This window comes from Psammomys obesus, unplaced genomic scaffold, assembly GCF_907164565.1.
Source record: "Psammomys obesus unplaced genomic scaffold, mPsaObe1.curated_primary_1811, whole genome shotgun sequence".
Lineage (NCBI taxonomy): Eukaryota > Metazoa > Chordata > Mammalia > Rodentia > Muridae > Psammomys > Psammomys obesus.
Window position 1 is genome coordinate 11617630 of NW_026596256.1, and position 19324 is coordinate 11636953.

Sequence of the window (19324 nt, forward strand, 5' to 3'; positions counted from 1 at the left end):
CACACACACACACACACACACACACACACACACACACACACACACACGTGTTGGATAGAGGACCATGTGCTGCAGTGGCTGAGAGCTCAGGCTATGGGATGGGCAGGCAGGGAAGCTTAGACGTGAAAGGCAAACTTTTCTATGTCTAGTTTTTAACATGTAAACTTGGGCTAATATTTACTTTGAAGGGGTGTGGGTTTAAGATGCATGACTAGAGCTGTACTTGGTGCATAGTAAACTTTTGATATGTTGGTAATAACCAAGGACTCTGAGTCAGGAGTTGCTGGCCATAGCTAGGGAGAGCTGGTAAGAATTGGCAGCAAAGGAAGTAATGCACACTCATCTCCTATGTCATATGAAGCACAGCAGTTAATTCTTGTACAGCTAATTACCTATCTACTTGTATTTTCAGCCTCAGATCTGTACAGGAATAACTTAAGTTTATTTAGGAATCTTTGTCCTTCATATGACTGCAAAAGCCTCAGTCCCTGACCTGTGTTATCTGACTTTCTATCATTGTAATGGATCTAATACCTGCCTGCTTGACAATGCATGCTTGCTGTTGAGGGCCAAGAACTTTGGTGAGGATGATGCAATTGGGCTTAACAACAGAAGATCAGAGAGGGGATTGGTATTTTGAAGAAAGGAATCAGGAGCTCACAGGCATGCTACGTGGCGCAGTTTAAACTAAAAAATATGTAAGGCCCATGCCTTACTGGCTCTTTGTCTCCCTTCCTCCCTCCATTCTTTGTGTTGCTTCTTTCCTTTCCTCCAAATAACATCCTTTCTCTTTACTCGCTGTTTACTGGGAGAGAGACACTGCCTCCATCTTGACATTTTAGGTCTGGTCTTAGGTATGCAGGTCTTTGGTACTTTGAAATGTCCCATGGTGTCTTGTAGCTTATCTAATTTGATGTCTCAGTAGAGTAAGTGGAACAGGAGAAGGGCATATGGAGTGTGTAAATAGAGGGCATTCCTTTTGACCCTACCACACAAACTGTTGTTGCCATGTTTTTGTTTTTTCCTTTTATTTTGTTTTCTTTCCTTTACCTTCCTTTCTTTCCTTCCTTCCTTCCTTCCTTCCTTCCTTCCTTCCTTCCTTCCTTCCTTCCTTCCTTCCTTCCACAGAAAGAACTCTGGCTCATTTATACTTGAGTGGTGACTTCACTTATGGAATACTAAAAGGATTCAGGAATGACTGTGTCCTATAGCATAAACTTATTCTTTGCAGTGTCATTCTTCCTAGGCTGGTGTAAAGGGCACTTGTGAGTAGAAATTGGCTATTGGAGATAAATAGCCATCTTTCTTTCAGCAATTGAGTTACCTCTGGCAAGTTTAAAGGGCTTACTTAGCTCACAGGGATCTAGTAGAAAGTGCTTTGTGAAACTAGCAAGATTTTAGACTATAAACATGTAGTATAGTTTTTAACTGACTACATTTCTGAGTCTTCTTGGTTTGTCAGTTTACATGGGCCCCCTGTTCTGTTTTTCCTGAGTGGTGGAGGAATAGAAGAAACAGAGATACCCATCTTATCCAGAAAGAGCCTTTCATCACAGAGGGGCAAGAATATGGCTTCATTTGCATCACAGAAATAGTTGGTGTAATGAGCCAAGTACTGGTGCTCTTAATCTCAGCTCTGCACAGAGGTTATGGAGAGGTTCAGTGTTAAGGGACTTTTTTTTAGAGAACTTGGCTTAGAGAATTTGACTGATAATCCTGTCATAGGGCATAAAATGCTTTGGAAGGTCTCTGGGTTTCCTGTCAGCTCTCTGTAGCGTGAAGATGCTCAGTGTAAGTGTACCTGCTGCAGAAGTCAATTCCATGGGAAGCCTGTCTGCTCTTCCCTGTGATAGTCATCTGCAAAGCTTAGACTTGCAGAGTGCCATTTTCCAGGCTGCTATTACAAAATACCGCGACCTAGGTGGATTATGAAAACAAAAGTTCTTTCCTTATAGTTCTGAAGGCTGAAAAGTCCAGTTCAAGGCAGCTTTGGCTTTGATGACACGTTTCTTTCTGACTCAGAGTTTCTTCTTGCTGCACATGTACATGCTGTCAGGAGCAAGGGATCTCCTTTTGGCTTGTTTCTAAAGGCACCAATCTCAGTCCCAAGGACCCCACCTACATGACCTTATTACCTCCTAGAATACCTGGCCAGCACCAGCTGATACCATCAGCTTGAGGATGGGGTTTCAGTATGTGAATTTGAGAGGGAGACCCCAGCATTCAGACTTCAAGAAGGAAATTGGTGTGAATTAACATCCAAATGTTTGCTTTGAGTTATTTATCCTTTTAGAGATTTAGTAAACTCTGTTTAAGGATGGAACTGGACAATTTCATATCCAAGGAAGTAGTTTAGCAAATTGTTAATTTACTATTCAGGTATATAAAATATATAGCTCACAGTGGATATAATCTATAACTGTGACATTAGACATTTTAACATAATGACTTCTCTGTGTTCTCTGTCTTAAACCTCAGATGTATTTTCCTGTCTATAGCAGGTCAGAAGTGCAGCCTTACACATTCTGATGCTTTATTGGATGTTAATTTTTATTCACTTAAAATGGTATAGTTATTGACTATGTCTGACTTTGTGCAGAGTTTGTGTGGCCAGATCTGAACAGTTTTGTGACCTGGTTAGACTGTCCAAAAGCAAGAACCTCACACTGAATATACTTTCAAAATTCTACTTATTGATGAGGAGTAAAATTAATTAAGCAAGGACGTTCATATGCGGTTACTCTGGCCACCTGCTTGTTCCCATTTGTACCCAGCTGGGTCTTTGGAGATGCAGTGAATATTTAAAAAATGACAAAGGGGGCTTCCATGCTTGCATCTTGCCAGGAGGCTTTAGCTGGACTAGGAAGCTATTTGCTCAGCATCAAATGAGTGTAAAAGTTCAGCTTTGGGAAAGAAGAAATAAGAAGCTGCCCACATGGATAAGCCCCATTTTCAAAGCAATTAGTACCAATAATAAAGCCAATAAAGAGGATACTGTGATTTACAGGCTAAAATAAGATTTAAAAATAGAAATAAAAAGAAAGCTGAACAATTTTACTTTCTTTGACTTTGGATGAAAAATTAGAACTCATAGTCTCAGTGGCTGGTATTTTCTTTTTCTTTTCTATACATGGAAACAAGGGTTGCGCTTAAGGATATGGAATAAATGTGACTATTCTTTAGATTCTCCTAGCAAAAGCTTGCAAATTTCAGAAAGCAAAATGACTTTTAGTCATTTTGGCTTAAGTTTCCTGACAAGATTACTGTTTTGAATCTTGAATTCCTATGTTAAAAAGACTTTCTCAATATATACATATTATATACAGTCTTTCTCCCCCCACCCCCTTTGAATTGTGCCTTCCTCCCTTCTTCTGTCCCTCCTGCATGATGCTCCTGTACTCTCCTGTTCTCTGGCTCTATCTGCCTTCCAACACTCTGGCCTTGTGGAGTACTCGCTCCTTGTTCACCTCTCCACACTCCTCAGTTTCTCATGCCATCTTATCTGCTCATGACCTAGTGTCTCCAGACAGCTGTCAGACACCCTGGGTGCTACTGTGGAAGTGCCCTCAGGTAGAGAGAATGGTTCCTCTGGCATCCTGTCCATGGTGTTAGTGACTGATGCAGGAGGATGGGCAGGGCGAAGACAGGCCCTGTGACCTTGGCTGACAGCCACAAGGGACTGCTTTGTCATAACTCACCAGAGTGAACTTTCAGCCTCCCTGATTGTGCTCCAATACAGTTTCCTTAGTCATAATTCAAGAACACTTCCTGGAGTCTTTTTTATTTTTTTTGTCACCACATTTGTCTGGAGGCACCACTGGCTTTTATGTATGACTTGGTAAAAGGAACATTTTGTCATTCGTTGCATTAGTATTACAGAAAAGTAATAGTTCTTTGCAAGAGTTTAATGTCTTCAAAATATTTTGTCTTCCCACTACATAGGGCAACTACTTCTTTTCTCCCCTTGATTGGATGAGGTACTCTTCAACCCTCAGAAATACCAGCTGTCATCTCTGTGGGTCTCTAAGTAGATATTTAATTTTGCTCCCTAGAAACATTTTAGATGTAAGCTCCAATTGGACAGAGAATCAGCAGTGTGGCAAGGCTTGCTGGTGACCTCACCTGCAGGGATTGTGGCCCTGTGCCTGCCTGCACATCCATCCGCCAGGACTCTGTCAGGCAGGAAATCCTGCCAAGTTCCTGCCCAGGCTCACCAAATGCAGCTCTGAAGGGTTTCATTCTTCTGGCCGGTCTCCTGTCTTAGGAAAACATGAACGGAAGCCTTTTTACCCATGAGTTCATGCTGACAGGTTGACCTCAGGTCAGGCTGGTTTCATAAAGAATGTCCCGTGATAGGCATGGTCCAAGAGACACATGGAAACTTTGGTACATACCTGACAGGAGAAGTCTTAGTGATGTCCCCAGCCCTTGAAATGGGGTGCCAGTTACAGCGAGCAGGAGTCACTATGGCTCACTATAAATCATTAACACTGAAGTCTTGCATTTGGACAGGAATAGACCAGATCCTGGCCTTGGTCCTATTAGCTGTGTTCCTTTGGATTCCAAGCCTCAGTTGACACCATCTGTGAACACTATCAAGTTTCCAGAATTTTTATGAGAGCCCAATGGGAACTATATAAAGTGCTCAACACAGTTCCTAGCGTGTAATTAGTGATCAATGATTATTGATTTTACTATTGATTTGGGGCTCCTTCTGCTCTATTTCTCTCTAAATGGTTATCAAACGTAAAGTAAAGACAATGGTGTGATTGTCTGCAGTTTCTACAGCAGTACTACACAGAAAGCATCATGCCCCAGTGGCCTTCATGATAGGTAATGTGTCATTCCCTTGGGACCTCGGGAAGATCTTGTAATTACGGCCAGGAATATTTTTAAGGTTTCATCTTCTAGACCCCCAGCTTCTGAGTATTCTTCTAAAAGTACATTTGTAGCTGGTATTATGACAGGGCTGCTTTTCTACCTTTCCTTTCACAGCTGCTTTCTTGTCTGTTTGATACACAGAGAGAGCTTTCTCTTACCCGTCTCAAGCCTTTCCATGGCCTCTTGTCCTGGGTTGTAAATCTAGGACCCTAATGACAGGATGACAAGAGTAAGTTTGAAATACTGGTTTCAGTGGAATCTTCTTGGTTAAAGGTGTCATTAGTGGGAGACATCATTATAAAAAAATTACTTTTTATACTTAATGAATTAAAATTGTTAGTAGTAAATTAATGTTGTCAAGTGTGGTGGCTCACAACTTTAATCCCAGCACCTGGGAGGCTGAGGCAGGTAGATCTCTGTGAGTCTGAGGCCAGCCTGGTCTACATAGTGAGTTTCAGTGCAACCAGAGCTACATAGTGAGAGCCTATCTTGACAAACAAAACAACAACAAAACAAAGTCAATACAGAAAACCCCACAGAATGTTAGTGATCATGCTGTCTTAAGTGTACGTTGTTAATGACATATGTTCTAGGAAAATTTCTTTATAGTTGGAGGGGATTTTAGAAAATTAAACTTGAAAAATATCTCTGGTTTCAAAGTACTCCAATGGTGGTTAATAGGAGACCTGAACACAAGTTTTTATATTACATTATGAAATTTTGATGGGAAAATGACATAAAAATATGATTTTTAAAAGAGAAAAGAATAATATGTATTGTCTAGCTGCTAAGGAAATTTGTTCTCCATGGGTGATAGAGGGTATTAAATACTTACATTGTTCATGTTACTTTGGATGCATTTTAAAATTTGAAGATGTAACAGTTATCAGACATGTTCTCTTAGGTTTTCAGGCTAATGATGAAAAGGTCAGGTGTCAGTTTAATGATGAGGCTAGAGAAACAGTTCTTAATTGTTTGGGAAGGTAAGAGAGCAAAAGGTTTAAAAACAGTTCTGTTTCATTGATGCAGATTTCCTCTCCAAAAGAAGCACACGTTCCTGTCTTGCAGCGGTCTCATGCTTAGGGTGTGACTGTTCCTCTTCTGTTAAATGAATCGTTGACTGAAAATTGGGAATATATTTCTTATGTTGGCAGAAGTGTTAGGTATACCAGGAGAAAACCAGGCCCCTGCTTTTTGGAGCTCAGGGGCTGCCTTCATTCTCAGGTTTAGACACTGAACCTTGACGTGTCTTGACAGTAGTCAAATAGGTGTGTAGTAAAGATGAATCTTTCAGCGACCCAAATGATGACACCACAGCTTTATAACAAGTCCAATGCTGGTGCTCTTGCATCGTGGAGACATTGCTGCTTTCACAGAACAGGAAGATTGATGTCCTGGCTTGTCATGTTTAAGTCTGCTGAGACCGCTGGTGCTTAGGGAGGTGGTGGGAGAGCTCTCCAAGAACGCTTTCAGTCCCATGGTTAAGGGGAAACGTGTAAACACGAACAGTTAACTCTGAGAGCCATCACTCATCATAGCACTCGGCGAGGCAGAGGCAGGTGGATCTCTGTGAGTTTGAGGCTAGCCTGGTATACAAAAGTGACTCCAGGACAGGGAAGGCTACACAGAGCAACCCTGTCTCGACAAAAACTAAAAAAAAAAAAAAAAAAAAAAAAAAAAAAAATGGTATTTGTTTTCTTTTATGTGACTTGGAAGTACTTAGATATTCTGGAAATAGCAAGATCTAAAGAGTAAAACAAAACCTTGAACTGATGGCATTGTGTTGTGGTTTATATTTTTTTTAACATTGAACTATGCTAATTCCACATTTTGTATAGTTTGCTTTAGCTCATTTTTAAAGAGCATGCTTGAAAGCAAGCTGTTGAAGTCAGTGAGATGAACTGGTCTGCTTTGCCTTTTCTTCTAGGTGAAAAGAAATGGGCTGTCTCAAACAGTGAGCCAGGAGGAAAGAAAAAGGCAAGAGGTATGGTTCACACTCAGGAATGTGTTTTTGTCTTCACCTCCTCTGTGCGCTTGTCCAGTGTTTGAAAACGTATTGCTTTCTTTCTATGAACATAGCAAGTTTTGTCCTTGAATAAGGCTTCACATATCTTAGCCCCCACAACAACAGCAACACAAGTCTTCACATCATTTTCATTTAAATAGCAAAGCACGTGGAAGACATATGTTGAAATACAGACATTAGATCCTGGGACTGAAAAAGCCGGAATTGGATTCTAGTCCATGCAATATGCCCCGATTATGTGGTGCACATTGCTTGGGAAAAACTGGGAAAAGAATACATGGACTTATGGAATTATCTCTGCAGATTTTGTATAAGTTAAGAAATCCACCAAAAAATGAAGTTGACTTTTTAAAAAAGCCAGATAATAGGACTTTATAATTTGAAATTTAAACCAATACAGTTTAATACTTTTGCTCTCTCTTTCACTCTTTGTTCCTTTTTTCCTTCCTTCCTTCTTTCCTTCCTTCCTTTCTTCCTTTCTTTTTCTTCTCTCTCTTTCTCTGTTTGAGACAGGTTCTTCCTATGTAGCCCTTGCCTGGTTGTTCTGGAACTTACTACATAGACCATGCTGGTTATGAACTCACAGAGATCCACTGCTTTTGTCTCCCAAGTCCTGGGATCAAAGGCGTGTACCACCACCTTCTGACATTGTGAAGCTGTTGCTTTCCCTCATCTTATGCATCTTAGTATGTATATATGCATGTGCTTTTACATACAAGTAAATTAATTCAGCACAGAAACACAGGTATTCTTGTCTTACTCAAATGGCATGGATTAAAGAAAAAAATATGTGAGTACATAATAATGACATTTTTCAGGTTTACAAAGGTTAAAGAATGTAGCCGTAGCACTTGAGGGTACCCAGAGGTGAAATTAACAGATGCAGAACATTTCATTTTTTTTTCACATTTTCCAAAGATAATAGGACTTCTTAAAAATCTGTTGTTTTCTTTAATTCAATTCCTTTCTCTCTTTCCCCAGAGAGAAGTTTAATTACAAGTTGCTGTGTATTCTCCAATCTATGTTTTTAGACCATGAATGCCATATACATACATATACGTTATTTTTTAGACTGCTTATTTTTCACACAGTCTATTTAGAGGTTTTTCTATGATGGGCATTTTGTTTTGGTTTGGTTTTCATTTTGTTTTTGAGTCAGGGTTTCTCTGTGTAGCCCTGGCTGTCCTAGAACTTGCTCTGTAGACCAGGCTGGTCTCAAACTCACAGAGATCCACCTGCCTCTGTCTCCTAGGTGCTGCGATTAAAGGCACGAGCTGCCACCACCACATGGTCATGTTTTAAGCCTCTTTGTGGTGTTCCAGTCTCTGAAGGCCTATAGCAGTTTTACCAAGGACTGTCAGAGGACAAGGCTCTTCTTTTCTGTTAATATTATGGAATAAGTGATACTTTTCTCTCCTTGTTTATAAAATCAGGAATTTCTCCAGAGTCTGAAGTTTGATGAAAAAAAAAAAATTCCCCTTTTAAATCTTCTGCATTTGACTTTTCATCTGTTTCTATTGAATTCTAAAAATGTTTATTGAGATTCGTGATACAAATATCAGGACAGCTTAAGTTTCATGCTGACTCTTTTCTCTTTCTCTGCCACACCCCTACTTTTGTGTAATCTCTAACGCCCTTTGGTGTTATAGTCAACCATTACTCCTGCAACTTTTCTGCACTGGAGACAGCACTTGCCTTTTCATGTAATCTGTTCTGTATGGTTTAGGGTATCTCTTCTCTATCTTTTATTTTGGGTGTGATGGCAGAAAACTTTGTTGTTGAAAATATTTGAAGTCATCCTAAGGTACAGAATACATCAACCATCTATCACTGCTATTTCTGTTCAGGAATGGAGAACTTTTTTGGTTTGTTTTGTATTTATTCAGGACAGTCATGTTGATTACATAGACTTATACAAGGTACGGGCTAACTTTTGATGTTCTTACTGTTTATTTTTTAAATAGTTATGTCAGTTATTTCCTTGGAGCTTAGTAGAGGCTAGACCAGCATCTTTAAGGTCAAAGTCTCCAAAACCTTTCAGATGTTAAAAAGGGCAGTGATGGCAGGCTAGCTCTGCTAACTTGATGTGCAAGATATAGCCCAGCCACCAACAGCTAGGAATCCACCTGCCTATGCCTGTCCTGCTCCCACACAGCCTTCATCCTCTGTACTCTTGGGGCAAGGGCTTGAAGGTAACAGGACCTAGAAGTCAAGGTACCCAAGCTTGTAAGAATGTTTACACCTACACGCTACCCCCCACATGGAGAAATTTTTCTAGCATTCCCATTAGTAGGGAATCTCTGAGTTGGTTGAAGAGGCAGATGAATTCTTTACACAGCGCATTGGTGTCTCTCTAGATGTGGCTTGGCACTTCATCATTCATCGTTATCAGAAATCTCTGTGTCTGTCATCAAGGGTCTTTGCCGAGGATGCTTTGTTCCTTCTTGAGACACTGATGAGTGTGGAGTGGGTGGCTTGTTGAACAGATGGAATTATTTTCAGTTGTCTGAATTATATGAAAGAATTCCTGTGGTGGCTGAGAACCTTCTAAGGGTAGGTGAGGTCATGCCACAGAATATTTGCTTGTCGACGGCAAGTTAGTCATATTAAGACATGGAGAGAAAGAACAAACACAAAAAGGGAGCGAGGGGACTGTTTGTGAGAAAATGATCATAAATTCTCATTGTCCCTGAAGCAGTGTGCTTTGAAAGCAGGCAGGGCTGAAGGAGGTGACCCCTAAGGTTAATTACTGTCACAGTGAGATTTTTATGACATGCCCTACTTCCTTCCATAGATTGTACCCTGTGGCAAAGGCACGACCTCAGGATGCCATAGAAAGTCATCCCGGCTCTGTTGCTTTTGCTTATGTACAGGCTGTAACAGTCCTTAGTTTGGGTACACAGGCCTTCTATAAAGACAGTAGCTTTGTGGTGTACTTCCCATGCCATCCCTATACAGAACAGTGGAAGTTGTATTTAATTATTCAGTTGAAATAATTAACAAAGTGTTTATTTATTTATCTACTTCTCTATTCATTTCTCCATGTACCCATCTATGTATGTATGTATGTATGTATGTATTTATTTATTTATTGCTTTTCCAGGCAATCTTTGAAGTCATATCCTCAGAGCATTCATACTTACTCAGCTTGGAGATCTTGATCCGAATGTTTAAAGATTCTAAAGAACTGAGTGACACGATGACTAAGACAGAGAGGCATCACCTTTTCTCCAACATCACAGATGTCTGTGAGGCGAGCAAAAAGTAAGTGCTTTTCCATGTACCTATGGCCAGTCTGGGGTATTACTTAGCAGGCTACACCTGTGTCCTCTGACTAAGGAGCTGATGGGGAAGTCTCTTGGCCACCCCACTGGACAGTGTCCTCATCCCTTGAGTTGCTTGTTGAGATTTTTCAGCAGGGAGCTACCTCAGGTCTCTCCAGCTCTTCTGTTTCTCTGCTTGTCCCCTCTCTTCTGTTTACAGGAGCAGGGGCCTATTCTGGGTTGGGCTGTGATCCTTGTCTTTTTTAGCAAAAAAAGAGAGGCTTCAGGCTTTGATCTATGTGTGCAATATTTAAGTAGGCTCCAGTGTTTCTGTTGTTTCTGATGATTTTGCTTTGTGGTTTTTTTTTTTAACTTTTATTAATTACACTTTATTCACTTTGTATCCCCCTTGCTTTGTGTTTTGTTGTGAGAAGTTGATACATTTGTGTAACACAGTTTCATACAGTCAAAGCTTATATTTAACTTTTTTCCAGATTTACTTTTTAAATATTTTCAGGTGTACACAGATGATAGTTTACTGATAAATGCCTCAGTTTCTAATAATGAAAACATTTCTTTATATAACTACACTTTCTTTTTTTCTTTCTGTTTTTTTTTTTTAATGTATATGAGGGGTTGGTTTTTTTTTGTGTTTTGGAGACAGAGTTTCTCTGTGTTGCTCTGGGTGTCCTGGGACTTAGGACCCCGGGAACCACACAGCTCTTTGGTGGGACAGTGTCCTAATTGCAGGGCATCCTGACACATGGGAGTCTAGCAACCACATAGCTCTGAGAGGAAGTCTCCTCAGCTGAGCTAAGGAACTCAGGAACCTCTGCCCTGCTCTACTTCTTCCTTTCTTTCTGTATTGCCTCTTAACTTCTTTGGATGAGAGAGTCACACCAGGGAGCAAATCTCATAAAAGAGATTTATTGGGAGGGTGTATGGTATAGAGGGACGAATCCAAGGTTGGCTGCCCTTGTTCCTGGGGAGAGGAAAGCAGACTTATTTTTAAAATTTTTATTTATTTATTTTAATTTATTTACTTTGTATCCCCGCTGTAGCCCCCTCCCTCACCTCCTCCTAGTCCCACTCTCCTTCCCTCTTCTCCCCCTAAGCCCTTTCACTAGTCCACTGATAGGGGAGGTCCTCCTCCTCTTCTTGCTGACCCTAGCCTAACTGGTCTCATCAGGGCTGGCTGCATCATCTTCCTCTGTGGTCTGGCAAGGATGCACCCCCCAGAAGGAGATGAACAAAGAGCCTACCACTAAGTTCATGTCAGAGACAGTCTGTGATCCCCTTACTAGGAAACCCACTTGGAAACTGAGCAGCCTATGGGCTTTCTCTGAGCAGAGGGTCTAGGTCCTTTCCTTGCAAGGTCCTTGGTTGGAGTATTGGTCTCTGCAGGACCCCCTAGGCCCACTTTGGGAACTTCACAAGGAGACCAACAGAGATTTACTAATTTTTAAGTGCTTTGGTGTTCTGCCTGCTTGTACTTCTGTGTGAGGGTGTTGGATCCACTGGAAATGGAGTTACAGACAGAAGCAACAATGTGTTCACTGGGAATTGAACATTGTCCTTTGGAAGATCAGCCAGTGCTCTTAACTATTGTGCTATCTCTCCAGTCCTACACTTTTCTTTATAATTTTATTCTATTTGATTTTTTTAATGTATGTATAGGTGTGTGTGTCATAGGGTCATTTATTTTAAAATGTGGATGCTACAAAAAGTTATATGGTAAGACTTCCCTTTATGTACTGCTTTCTGGCCACCCAAAAAGCAGCTAAAGCAAACATCTCTTCTATATGCATTTTACAAAATAGATTGTAATTTATGTAAAAAAATATTTTTTTCTCATTTTTATTTAAATGGTAACATTCTGTAGAAAACCATTCTTCCCCCTTTTACAAGCCATTACATGTCTGTACTTAAAAGTATTTCCTTTTTTAAAAATACTTTTTAAAAAAAATATTATTTAGTGATAATTTAGATCATCAGTTCCGCAGCAGTTCTCAGGGTACAGAACAGGGTGGTGGTGGTCTGTCACAGATCTGTCAGTTCAGTAAGGACCGCAGAATACTGTTTCTCTAATCTACTATGATTTACGTGTTGACTAAGGCATAGTTCTCTAAAGAAAATGCACATCTGTCTATTAAGGTACCCAGTGATGCACTTACTCTTTGTTGATGTTTAAGTTTTTCTATTAGTCTTAATACTCTCTGGCCGTCTTCTTGCTATACAGTATTTCAAGGTCACGCTTTGTAATTCTTGCTCTTGGACCTGCAGTCAGCCATTTTTCTGAAGAGCCTTAGTATCATTGATGTTTTTAAAGAATCCAGGAGGTGCTCATTGCTGGCTGGTTTTTCACTTTCAGTAAGTAACCGAAAACCACACAGTCCAACTTCAAACCTACAGAACAAGATATACTAAAAAAAAGCCCATGGATATTCCAAGCTCATCAAAATACATGCGCTAAAGGTACAACTTTTACATTAGTTTAAGCTCCATTATGCTTACACAAGTTTTGTCAATCCGGGAAACCCGTTTTCTATCACTCTTTCAACCACCTTGCTCTCTCCTTCTACGCTTAAATTTTTAAAAATTACTGGGTTTTGTTACATTTATTTGGGGATAGGGATGCTGTGTTCCATAATGTGTATGGGTCAGAGAAAAAACTACAGGAGTATGTTTTCTTCTTTACCATGTGAGTTCTGGGAATTGAACCCAGGTTGTCAGGGTTGGTGGCAAGTGCCCTTAACTGTTGAGTGATCTCCTCTCAAAAGTTACTGTTTTACTTTTTTTAAATTCAAGTGTGTGTACACATACATACACATATATTGTGTTGCTTTCCTTAGAAAATGCAAGCATAGTCCTTACACTTTTCCCAGCCTTTCTTTTTTCACATAATGAGATGGGTCAGAGGTTCCTCCCTAGTCACTTATAAAGGTAGCCATTCTTATTTCTGGCTGCGGGATTCTCCATCCAGAGGCTGTGTCCTGGCTTTTTCATGTAGCCCTCTGCTTATGGACATAGACTTGTTTTCAGCCTCACTATTGTAGAGTTGTGGTTTGGGCATATGTTTTGTGGTGTTTTAGTTATTTTATCTTTGGAAAAAAATTTGTTCAGGGATTGCAGTATCAAAGGGTAAATGAGTATGCACTTTTGTAATATATTGCCAAATGCCCCCTAAAATATTTGAAGCACCTTGCGTTCCCACTAAGAACTGACAAGCTACCGTATCTCTATAGCCTTTCCAGCGGTCTCTTTGATAAGCTAGGTATGTTAGCTCAATGTAATTTTAGAATTTCTTTCAAAAGCTTTTTGTTTTTAAGCAAAACATTCTGGAACATACTATAGTTCAACTGATCCAAAATTAATGGTGTTCTTCAGTATAGTGAGTAGACTGTTCTCAATAATGAACGTAGGACGACGTTTAAGCCTTAGGGTAATAACAGGATAAGATCTAAGAAATCTGTCACTACGAGGGGGTTTTGTCATTACAAAAAAGCCTATGATGGAGCACACTTGCACAAACCTAGATGGTTTAGCCTACTACACACCTAAGTGATAGCTATTTCTCTTAGAGCCACAATAAACGAAACAGAATTAAATGAGTATAAGAGGAAAAAAAAACACTCAGAAAATACTTCATACAAGAAACTGGTATAATTTTAACATGGCATATTTCTTCTTAAGTGAAAGAAGTATAACCTAGTGATAAAATTGTGGCAGGGAGACTCATGAGTTGCTGACTAGTTCGATCACTGACAAATGCTTGTACCACTCTGCTTTCGCACAGCTGGCAGCATTTTAGGGTTGTGTACACTAGTGTCACCACAAACACAAGTACAGCATTGTTCTATGACCACACGGCCACTGCTATAAAGTGGTTAGGCGCTGGAAATTTTTTTGTGGTCCATTGCTGACCGAAGAGTTATGTGGTGTTCCACAGTTCGGTCTTGTGGGTAACATGTAACACTCGTTACTTCAAGCAATCAAAAAATCTGGGAGTCAAGATTTCTTGAAAGGGTGAACATTCAGAAATGAGTTTAATTGAGTTATGGATCTATATCAGGAATAATTATGCAATCAATTAAAAACTTTAGAAAGATGTTCTAAAATATTAAATTTTTCATATTATATTCAGGATATGAAGTAGATCCAAAGAGGAGTATTTTAAATTGTATTAGGTTTTAATTGTTTGTAAGGAAAAGTTTATCAAAATATAAAGGATGGGCTGTGGCTGTAGCTCAGTGATTAGAGTGCTATCACTGGGTACTATGGGTACCGTACCCATAGTAATTGATAAGAAACTTATCAATTGATAAGAAACTTAACTTTTGTTTCTACCTCTTAAGAGCTGGGTACTATGGACCTACTCCTAAAATCCCAGCTCTTAAGAGGTAGAAACAAAAGTTAAGTTTCTTATCAATTACATTTTGAGCTGGAGGCTACCTTGGGCTACACAAGAGCTGTCTCAAAATAAAAATAATTACCTTTGTCTGATAGAATTATTTTTTTTTAGTTTTTATAGTTTACCTTGTATAATTCATATCACAATGACATAGACAAAGAAACACATAGAGAGAGAAATAACACAAGGGACATGAAATGTGCACCAAAAATCCAGTAGAGACACTGAGCAGGTTAATGACTGACAACCTGTCTTCAGTTTACCCTGAACAAGTCAGCTTGTGAAATTATGGGTTAAAATTCTATTTTAATTTTTACCAATTAGCAGTTGAAATATTTCACGAATTCATTGAAAGGCTTTTGCTTCTGCAGTTGCATATGGTAAATAGCTATTCTGAACATTGATACCTGAATTTTATTTAAAGAATAAAACTCTGGAGTCTGGATGGCTCACAGATGAGAGCGCTTGTTACTCTTGCAGAGGACCCAAGTTCACTTCCCAGCATACATATGCGTAGCTTCAGTTCCTGAAGGCCCAGCACCCTCTACAGACTTCTGTGCACACACACAGGCAAAACACTCATACACACGAAATAAATAAATCTAAAACAAAGCATTAAGAAAAAAAACCTAACTCTGGAGCCTCTTAACGTTCATTAAGCAAATAAAACCAGAAGGACCTCTATTGATCACATTTCCGCTTTGTTTCCTTACAACACAGTGCTCTGATTTGGACAGCTGCCCAAATCAGCTATCCAAATAGCTGTGGTGTGATCTATATTTAAGCTGAGCCCCTTCTGCCTGTTGCCTCGGTGTCTATATTACAATAACTCCAGCTACAAACACTCATTTGATTGAGTTGAAATGTCATTTCATAGGTAGCATCTTAAAAAGTGAAAGTTCTTAGGAGAGTTGCAGAGCTTTTGTGATATAGCATCTGCCGGGTGAACTCCAGGGGTGACTTGTAAGCGAAGGTATTAAACATGGCAACCATTTGTCTCAGTGTAAGAAAATGAAAAACCCCGATACATGTTCATTGCTGATGATGGACAGTGCTGGTGAAGCAGAGCGCTGCTGAGGCATCAGTAGCCACACTTGTGCACGATTGTTCTTTTATGTAATGAAGAGTGGTAGCTGTGGGTGATAGCACATAGGGTGTAGATTGAGGAGGGAACACTGTTGACATCCAGATTGACAGAGTGACATCTGGTGCCCTTTGCAACACCTCCGACTCCTGTTTTCTGATTAAACACCAGGAGGCCCTTCTGTGTGAGATAGCGTTATTTGCACACAGGTAGCAAGGACAAAGACCATTTTGATTTGGACTGTATACATAGGCAGTTGTCAGTGGTGTGTGTTCCTCTTAGAGTCTCTTCTATGTGACTAAGCACCCATTTCAGTCACCCTCACAGCCTCCTGTTCTGCTAGGCTCTGGGTCAGTGGCTGCTGGTATGATGGAGCCAGTGCTGGCTGGTAAGAACAACCCCAGGATATGGGCTGAGGCATCCCAACACCTCACACATTGCTGGAAATAAGAATGCTTGGGTCACACTAGAGGTTAGAGGACTGGGAAGGCTCCTGTGGCTGGGTTCCTGCTGTTTGCTGAGGAATTTCACACCTAGCATTTGCATAGGGGGCTCCTGTTGGTGCTGCAGAGAAGAGTGTAGAATCTGCTATAGAGAGAAACATCTGGTCATGGGAGATTTGAGGCAGTTTCAGTAACAAAACCAACCAGGATGGGAATGTGTTAAAACAAAGAGGGAGAACTCAAAAGATGTTTAGAATATGGATTCCTGACGCATTGCTGGAAAGAGAACATTTTTATTTGCTTCCTAGGTGTCTGGCTGGCTTACTGAAGATGGAGGCTCTATAATTTTGGAATTTAGTGAGGGAGATAAAGACTCCAGTATGGGACGTGGTAAATTTGGCAACGTGGAACTTAACGAAAAGGTGTCTAGTTGAAAAGAAGAGACAGGCCAGGTGTGGTGGCCCATGTCTTAATCCCAGCGCTTGGTAGGTAGAGGCAGGAAAATCTTTGTGAGTTCAGTTTGAGGCAAGCAGTGAGTTCATTCCAAGATAGCATAGCTACATAGTGAGACCCTGTCCCAAAGAAACAAAACAAAACACAAATGAACAACAATAGAAAGAAAAAGGAAATGAAGGAAGGAAAGAGGGAGGGAGGGAAGCCAAGGAAGGAAGGAAGGAAGGAAGGAAGGAAGGAAGGAAGGAAGGAAGGAAGGAAGGAAGGAAGGAAGGAAGGAAGGAGAAAACAAAACTCTAAAAAATTTTTAATGGTTCTATAGAATTGAGTCACAAAGTAGTTTATTAAGCAGTGTAGTTCCTTAACAAGTAGTTAATTAAACTATAGGTTTAAAGAAGTTATCAGCCTTATAGTAGTGTCTTTTAAAGTGGTGATGATGAAACCATTTACTTTCAAGACTAATAGGAAATGTATTTTTGGGTATCTTGTGACTAGGGAGTTTGACGGACATTGGTAGATGAGTTCTGGTCATCTGGTCAGAGTCCTGGACAAATCTGAATGCCTGCCGCCTTGAAATGCATAGATAGAGTACAAGGAAGATGAGTAGCAGCATTTTGACGCAGAAACAGTTGAGGACCCTCTGGTTATAGTAATGAGCTAGGTAGGTGATATATGAACCACATAGTGGGTACCAACCTTTAGTCCTTTGGTTCTAGAGAATTTGCCTCTCACTAGCATCTCTTTTGGTACCGTGGGCCTGGCAACTGTTAAGAGTTTGCCTTTGTTAAGAGTCTATTTGGAGGGAGAACTTAGCCTCCTTTATGTGTCCCTCCTAGAAAGAAATGCCACCTTGTTTGTATGGTATAACTAGAGAGAAGTCTGTCAAGTTATATGGCACCAGGCTGGCTCTGGGCCAGTCTTTGACTCCCAACCATGGGCCTCCTTACTTGAATCTTAACTGAGTGAACTTCTTGCCTCTGCCTCAAATTTGTGAGCTACCTGACTCATGGTCTTTCTCTCTTTTAAGGACCAAAAGCCTAATGATAAAAAAATGAAAGCAGAAAGTATTTGCTATATTCTTCCATTTAAAAGCAAAGTTTTGTTTCATAGATAGATAATACATGTGGCATGTGCTTTGCCTGTCTAAATAGTTCCTTTTAATTCTTGTTTGGGTATCCAGTTACAATAATGTACATGTGATAGAGCTGCGTTAATAGGAAGAGATCAGCGTTATTACCTGATACCAATTTGCAGTAGAATACATCCAATTCTGAATTATTTATGAATTTAAAATACTTCCTCATTAAAGGTTGATAAAGTCAGCGATCAGAATTCACTCATTTGCTGCTAGGTATCAGCTACCCTGTTGGGGTCAAAAGCTATAAGGTCTAAGCAAGGACTAATTGTTTTAGAAAGTTTTCTGCAAAATGAAAATTAGATGATTTTTTGCTGTTTTATATGTAATATATTTTTATTTATTATTATTATTATTATTAATTATAACTTATCCACTTTGTATCCTGGCTGTAGCTTCCTTCCTCATTTCCTCCTGGTCCCACTCTCCCTCCCTCTTCACCCCCTCTTTCCCTCCTCTAGTCCAAGGATAGGAGAGGACCACTCCCCTACTATCTGACCCTAGCCTATCAGGTCTCATCAGGAGTATTTTTACCTACAGTTCTATATATTCAATATTATGTCATGCTAGCAATATTTGTGCTGTTATTTTCATCCTGTAAAACAGGTAGTGGAGACCTTTGCAAGGGGCTTATGTCCTCTTTTCCCAATTAAAAAATGAAACTTCTGATGAGAACTGATAGACTAAGATCAGAAAGAAGGAGAGGAGGACCTCCCTTATCAGTGGACTTGGGGAGGGGTATGCATGCAGAAAGGGGGGGAGGGTGGGACTGGGAGGGGAGGAGGGAGGGGCTTATGGGGGGATACAAAATGAATAAAGTGTAATTAATAAAAGTTAAATAAAAAATTTAAAAAAAAGAAACTTCAGATTTTTTTGGAAAGCTGTATGAAGCATAAAACTATGCTTATCTTCTGCAGAGTACAGTCAGAATGTCCTTCAATGTGCTTTTGTATCCTGAGTTGGTATTTTGTTCTTGGCACGTAATGAGCAGCTAATCCAAACTCATTCCAGTTCCTGCTTTGTTTATGGAGTAAACTGTGACAACAATAAACACACTAAACAATACTTACCTTATTTGCTTGTCCATTTTAATCACGTTATATTTAAATTGAGATAAAAAGGAACAATAAATACTATTGTAAGTACACATGTCTTATGAAATTGCTTATAGTACCAAAAATGGCATTTTATTCAAATACTGGCAAAGCCTATATGCATTGTGAAATATGTTTTCTATTTAATATTAAAGTTTTAAGCTTCAGTGCATTAACCAAATAACAGTAAACCTTTCAAAGTCTTTAATGGCATTAATATTAACATTTCACCCTTTTAGCTGATTCATACGCTAACTTCTAAAAGAAAAACATATTAATGTAACTAGGCCAGAGAATACAAAACTCTTTAGGTCAAGAGTCCTGTTTAGTTTTTGCCCTGAAGTAATGGCTCTTTTGTTGTTTCTTGTTAGCAAATGTTCTTTGTTTACTCAGCATGTAATATAATTTACCAGAAACTTTTTGGAAAGTAAACCTATTACCCTACTTGTCTTTATTAAACAGATAAACTAGTTTTTTTTGTTTGTTTGTTTCTAAAATTTCTTCATCTGACACTTCACAAACAGAAAGATAGGA

The 19324-nt window shown here is 39.7% G+C and overlaps 1 protein-coding gene across 1 annotated transcript in view; it reads left to right on the plus strand.

Moving 5' to 3' along the window:
- Arhgef26 (Rho guanine nucleotide exchange factor 26) overlaps positions 1–19324 on the plus strand; it is a 98626-nt gene that overhangs the window by 9667 nt on the left and 69635 nt on the right. Inside the window, exons 4-5 of the mRNA XM_055596871.1 lie at positions 6809–6865; positions 10011–10171. Of these exons, the coding sequence (XP_055452846.1) occupies positions 6809–6865; positions 10011–10171 (218 nt within the window). The remainder of the gene's footprint in view (positions 1–6808; positions 6866–10010; positions 10172–19324) is intronic.